Here is a 6542-nt window from a genome sequence, read left to right on the forward strand (position 1 = left end):
GTTCCAGACCCTAGCCGCCCTGACCGTGAAGTAGCGCCTCCTGATGTCACCTTTCCTATTCTAAGCTTCTTGTTTGCCTACCCCATCTGCCTTCACCTCCACTAGCTAACATTCAGTGCAAGCTGCCTCAGTCTATGGCAGGGTCAGCTCCTGCTTTCAGTCCGCATCCCCATTGCCATCACCTCGGGGGTGCGAATGGCCAGCTTGTATCTCCCATTTGTCATGCTGCCTGATTTGGAAGGAGAGCTCGATCTCCACCTCTGCTTTTGGTTACCTGCTTGCTGTAGACACCTGCCCACAGTCCTTGCTCTGCTCTTGCTCTCTGCTGTCTGTGCTGGAATTCAGGCACTCGCCTGGAACGCACAAATTCACCTTGGCTTCCAGTAATAAACTGCACTGAGCGACCACAGAAAATAATTGATCAATGGCTTCTTACCCACAGGGCAGTGATTTATGCCCTCCAGTTTCCCACTTGGGCCACATGACGCACTGACATTTTCTCTTTGCAGCCTCCCTCTGTTTTGGCTTGGCAATAGCTGCAATATCCTGGTTTCTGCCTAGCTCTCATACCGAGCCTGCCCACTCCTTCGTAATTACACTTGGCTTTTACACAGTTGGTTTGTTATCTTCAAATCCCAAAGCAGTCTCCAAAGGACCGTATCACTGGCTGTGGTTTTCAACAGGAGCTTCAGGGAGTTAGGCACAGTCCTGTAGGCTCCTGTGCAAACCGTTGGTTGTCAGGAGGGGGGAACTGAGGCATGGAAAGAGCAAGCACATGCCTTAGGAGATGCCCAACGGCTGGTGTGGCTGGAGGCACCTCCAGCAGTACTGGGGATGGGAGCAGGGGAAGCCTCTGTCTTTTCCTCCTTTGGAGCCAAGAAACCCTTAGATCTGCTGTCACGTGATCCCAGCTAGAGGAACAAGGAGGACCTTGTGGCAGTGACCCAGTCCAGCTGGCTTTCAAGGGTTCCTGATCTCAACCTTTTTCTGCTCCCACCCGTCCCGTGCCTGCCAGTGCCTGAATCACCTCTGCAATCAGCTTGTTCCTACCTCTAGCCTAGATGTTCAAACCCTGTTGTTTTCTCAGCTCTGAAGGGCAGGCCTACATCTGACACTTCTAGCATCCACTTAAAATTTAACATAATCACTTTCCTGGCTGGGATGACAGGAGACCTCAGGCAGGTGCAGACATAAGGTGAGCTACAGTGCTTGGCCAAGATGCATGGCCACTGCAGGCTGGCAAAGTGCTGTTTGCTGAATGGAAATCTACCCAGGACGCTGGGGTCAATGCCTTACTGTCAGGAAGGACTTTAGGATCCTGAATGATTGCTTTGTTTTATTTCCTCTCAGAAAGGCTAAATACTATACTCCTGTATAACCACAGGGAAACAGGTTCACAAGCTCCTTCTCCCAGCCTCTGGAAGCTGAGTATACCCCCAAATTTTGCTATGTATCAGCCATGAAATAGGTACCTAGCTGTTAATGAGTGACATGCTTCTGTGGGGCAGACAGCAGAGAGCTAGGATTGCAAATCAGCATGTCTTGTTAGTGGGGGAGGCACAAAGGTGGGGAGACTTGGATTCACAGGCTTTCTGGGTGCCCTTGGGTGATTCACTTAGTCTCTGTGTCCTTGTTCCATATCTGCAAACCAAAGGTAATAGCACTTCCTGGTGTCAGGAGGATGTGAGACACCCAGGTACTCAGGGGATGGTACCTACAATAAATGTGTGGGGTGAAGATGAGGCGCCAGAGGGTAAGAGATACAGACCACACGAGCAGGATGGCTACCTCTTTTCACTGTGAAGTAGCCACCTCTTCCTTTTTAGAGACTGACATAACTCATGTCCTAAGGGTGGAATATGAAGTGGCAGGCTTGTCATTTGGCAGAAGATACGATGAACCTGTGCCACTTGCATCGTCATGCATGCTTGCCTGCGGGCAGATGGTCAGCAGCTGTGAGGAGTTCTTAGCCTGTTCTTTTTGCTTCTCTGTCTCCTGTTCTGCTCCAGTGTGCCCCATGTCTCATCTTTTAGCCTTAGGGTGAGTGCAGTTATTTACTACCTATTTGTACAGCTTCTGGACAGCAGCTCCCCAAACCACATAGCTGCCGGGCACTACCGAATGAAAGTATTCAATATTAATAATTACACCTTATAACTACAGAAATAACTAGAATCCTTTTAAAAGAGAAAGAAATATCCACATCTAAGGCAGCACCTATCCAAGAAGCCATCAGTGCAATGGAAATGTTTTACAAATGTCTGAATAATTACAGACCAATGTTCCTTTAGATGAATGCTGCAATGAAATTATCCTAGCGGCAGGTTGCACTCCACCGTTGTGGAGCATCTTCTGAGAAGTACATATTAATTAAAGAACTTTCAGGCACAGATACGGTAACTAGGTACATTTTATCTATCAGTGGAGGCACTGAAACGCATCAGAGGCATCTAATGGCACTTGTATTAGTTACATAATCCCTTCATGCATGTAATACATTTGCTATTATCACTATAGCCTGAATACTAATAACCCATGGGACTGAGTGACAGGTGAACCATGGGCTAAAGATTTAACAGTGAACTAAAGCACCATAACACAAAAGGGAGGGAATGGGAGAAGCCTCCCGTCGCACAACAGAGCACTGTTTCTAATTTCAAGGCAGAATAAGCGTTAAAAGGTCTACTGGGGAAGCAAAGACAAGATGTCAGATTAAAAGAAAATTCATGTTATTAGTGATCGCTGGGGCTACTGACTCAGGGAGAAAACCTTTGGAGGGTGATTAAAACTCCAAGGCAGCTGCTGGTGTTGGGAGTCTTGCATGATGGCATGGGAAGGACCAAACAGGTGTCAGACCCTGCAACCTCTCTTGGGACTGGCAGCATTAACTAATGGCTTCTTTTCTCATCTTGACCAGGCCTGTTACCTCTGTGCCTCAGAACATGGTATGCATGTGATCTTTCATGGCAGAAGTGTGCAGGGGCACACCTCTCCCTCTCAACCCACTGGTGGAAGAGGAGGGAAGGGAAGAGAAGGCCACATTCATTCCCTAATGTCGGCCCTCGACCCCAGATGCTTTCTCCCTTCTGCGCTGTCCCTCTCCCCAACTGTGTGAGCCTCTCCCCTGCTCAGGTTCTTCTAGCCTAACCCTCTCAGCTCCTCCTGGCTCTTTTAAAGCTCTCCTGAACCAGATAAGCCCTTCCTCCCTTGGTTATGAGGGCTTTAGGGTCTGGTATTTTCTTGCTACTGCTGAGAGCAGGGGAGCCCTGCTCAGACCATCACGACAAGCCATCCTATAGATCTGTCCTAGCCCCTGAGTTCTCTCCTAGGCAGAAATAGTTCTCATCTTTTATTTGCTCCTTGGATAACAGGATAAGTCACCAGGCCCGCCCCGCCTGCTACCTGATTATAATCATCTGTAGTTGGTCTGGAGCAGGAGGTTAACCCTTTCTCTGCTGTGCAGCCCATCACTGTGCCACATACCAGGGGGTGGTCAGTGGGGAGGGGGTTGCCATCAGGGTGAACTGTACCTTTGTGCTCACCACAGTCTTCCTCCAGAGCCTAGAGGCAAAGCAAGGAGTTACAGCTTTACAGAAAACTTGCAGATTGCTGACAAGCTCAGCTCTGACCGTTTTTCTGGTGGGGCAGTGATATGCTTCCACCACTCTCAAAAACCCACCAGCTTTTTGCGGCTGAATGGGTGGGAACAAGGTGCATACAGGGGCTTTCTGTGCCCTTGATTGCTAACCCTTGCTAATGCTGATGTATACATGTGTCTTTTCAGACAAGTGCGGTGCTGTGTTCTGGAGGCTGTGCCCTGCTAGCCATCAGCTCCCTGCTGGCAATCATTGCCGTATTCCTTCCCAGCGGGCTGTGCGAGAGACGAGTGTGCACCCTGGCTGGTTACATGCAGATGGCAGCAGGTAAGGGATCTGCTCTTTGCACCCGCTGCTTTTTGTGGGGGGGGGTCCTCCTTCCCTAAAATGGGGAGGGGGCTTATTGTTCAATAAAAGCAACACTGCAGGAACTTTGGCCAAAGCTTTCATTGGAGGGAGCAATGACAGTGAGCCCTCAGCCCCTCAGAACAAATGGCCTGATTTTTAAGTGCCTAAAGACAGTTTTTGGTGTCTCGCCATGAACACTCTCCTTTGAAAATTTTGGCTCTAAACTTTGCAACAACAAACTGGCCCACTGGCCCATCAAGTCTAGCATCCTGCACAGAGTAGCTACTGATGCTTCAGAGACATAGCGTTCCCATCCCACAGAGCACCCAGAAATGCTGATCCATGTGGAGGCAATGGTAAGGTCCAGACTATAATGCAAGAAGCTCATGTACCTAAGAGGGGGTTTTCAGTACAGCAGGGACTTAATTGTAGAGTCCCAACCAGACCATTATGTACACAATCGCACTGATGGCACAGCAGCAGCTGGAAGTAGCCACTGCCCCTGCATGTCACAGCTGCTGCAGGTGCCCGGCTGCTTTATTACACCTCTGGTTTCCTTCTATTATTTTTATTTTTCATTCCTTGCCCAACTCATACCATAGCCTTTCCCAGACTGATGAAGAGGTCCTGCTGTACGTTGTTTGGTAAAGCCAAGCAATGCTGATTTTATGAAGATGAAACTAAATAAGACTTGGGTCACACAAAAGGGCTGAACATCCCCTGCCTGCTGGCAGAAAATGCTTAGAAACAATGAGTTCTGCCTGTTTTTTTTTTATAAGTAATTGTGCTCTATGCTCTGCCATAGTAAAAGGACAGGGTTATACTATTGTAACGGTCCTTGGAACCTAGTAGATACGCCTCTGTTTCTTGGGAGATATTGACATTTGAATTTGTAGCAGCTGCTGAGTTTATTGGCTTGGCTTTAACCTGTGTGCTCCTGCCGATAGGCCAAATTCTGTCTTGTCTGCCTATAATGAAGTCACTGGAACAGAGGCCAGAATGCTCAGATTTATGGCAGTGGATCTGGCTCAGTGTGCTCCACAGCCATCTCCATATGCTCACGGCAGGACACAGGCTGTGACTCTTGTCATTAGAGCACTGCTGCTGTTTCCCCCTCAATCTGCTGTGGCAGGTGAGGATAATTTGCACTTCCCATAGCACCTTTTGTCTGAGCATGAAAGAGCAGTTTGCAAACACGTCGTAATTCCTGCAGCCTCCCTGTGAGGTAAGTAAGCTTTGCTTTAGATACTGGATCTTACGTGACTTGCCATATTGTCATGCTGTAAGAGGCATGAAAAAATTAGATAAAACATTTTTCATTGAATGGCTGGAGAGACTCAGAGAGAGAGAGAGAGAGAGAGAAGAAACATAACTTGGCTATTTCTGTTGTAGTAACAAACCCCTTTGTGCTAGGGCCCGTACACACTCCAAGTAAAAGGATCCTGGCGTTTGGTATGGTATGCTGACTAAGCCGCTTCTCTTTTCTATACAAATGACCAGACGCACCCAAATTCAAGTGAAATCAAGAGTACGCATATGCAGATACATAGGTATGCACATAATAGGCAACCATCAATCTTCTGGATCATGGTGTACACATAAGAGGCTACAACCATCACACCAAGACCTTTGGCGCACATGCCTAGGCAACAGTATGGAGGAGTGGAGGCTGCCCAAGACCTGCCACCCCCTTTGGACCACTGAGACAGAATATAAAGGCCAGACCAAGTCCAGATGTTCAGTGCCTCGATGGTTGTAGCTTCTGCCAGAAAAATAACTGATAAGAACTGCTGCAGATTGCCTAACGCCTCAGCAAGGGCGTGTTTCTGTCAGGGTGATGTCTCTTTGCCTTCCTGAACTAAGAAGTACCCACAGGGCAGTGGGGGCTAGGGTTTTGAGGCACCTTATACTCACCTTACTCTGGAAGTTGCAACTTGGTGGTATTTTAAAGGAGCTACCCCACCACAAGTAGTCCCACCACATTGCCACGAGGCCCTCCCGTTGGATGCAGTCTACAGTCATGCCCAGGACTTAGGCATGCACTTACCAACTCTCATTTTGGGAATTGTTTTGTCAGGATTTTGATCCAATACTTAAGAAAAGAACTGGTGACTTGCAAGGATGCTGCACTCCAAGCACATTCAATCAAGCCCATAGTTCTTCAGGCTTGATGCCACCTGGGTGATGCTAGTAATGATGATGCCTTTGCCTGGGAGCTGCCTCTGGATATGGGGTTTAGAATAACATGCGCTCACATGCAGATGTTCAGTTCTCTGCCTTGCAGGGAATGACAAGTGATCCATTTGGGAAATTTGGGACATAGCTTGAGAAAGGAAAAGAGAATAATTCTTCACAACTAGACAGCACCTGGGAAAGAGACAACACAATCCAAGCTGCAGTTAACTGCCAGGAGAAAACCTGCCAGCATTTACTTATTTGTGGAGCCCTGGATACAGCTCCTATACATGCAGGGGATGGCCCAGTTGGCTCTGTCACACAGCCATAAGTGTGGGTGTTTACTTGGGATCCCAGTGAGGTCTGCATCCTCCACTGAGAACTGCTGCCGCAGACTGGGAACAGCAATCTATTCCTGTAGCC

At 48.3% G+C, this 6542-nt stretch overlaps 1 protein-coding gene across 1 annotated transcript in view; it reads left to right on the top strand.

The window, feature by feature from the left end:
• The window catches only part of LOC109293326 (transmembrane protein 211-like), a 158592-nt gene that overhangs the window by 58523 nt on the left and 93527 nt on the right, over positions 1 to 6542 (top strand). Inside the window, exon 2 of the mRNA XM_019511177.1 lies at positions 3785 to 3923. Coding sequence (XP_019366722.1) covers positions 3785 to 3923 — 139 coding nt within the window. The remainder of the gene's footprint in view (positions 1 to 3784; positions 3924 to 6542) is intronic.

This window comes from Gavialis gangeticus, unplaced genomic scaffold, assembly GCF_001723915.1.
Source record: "Gavialis gangeticus isolate Ggan-Ray unplaced genomic scaffold, GavGan_comp1, whole genome shotgun sequence".
NCBI classification, from domain to species: domain Eukaryota; kingdom Metazoa; phylum Chordata; order Crocodylia; family Gavialidae; genus Gavialis; species Gavialis gangeticus.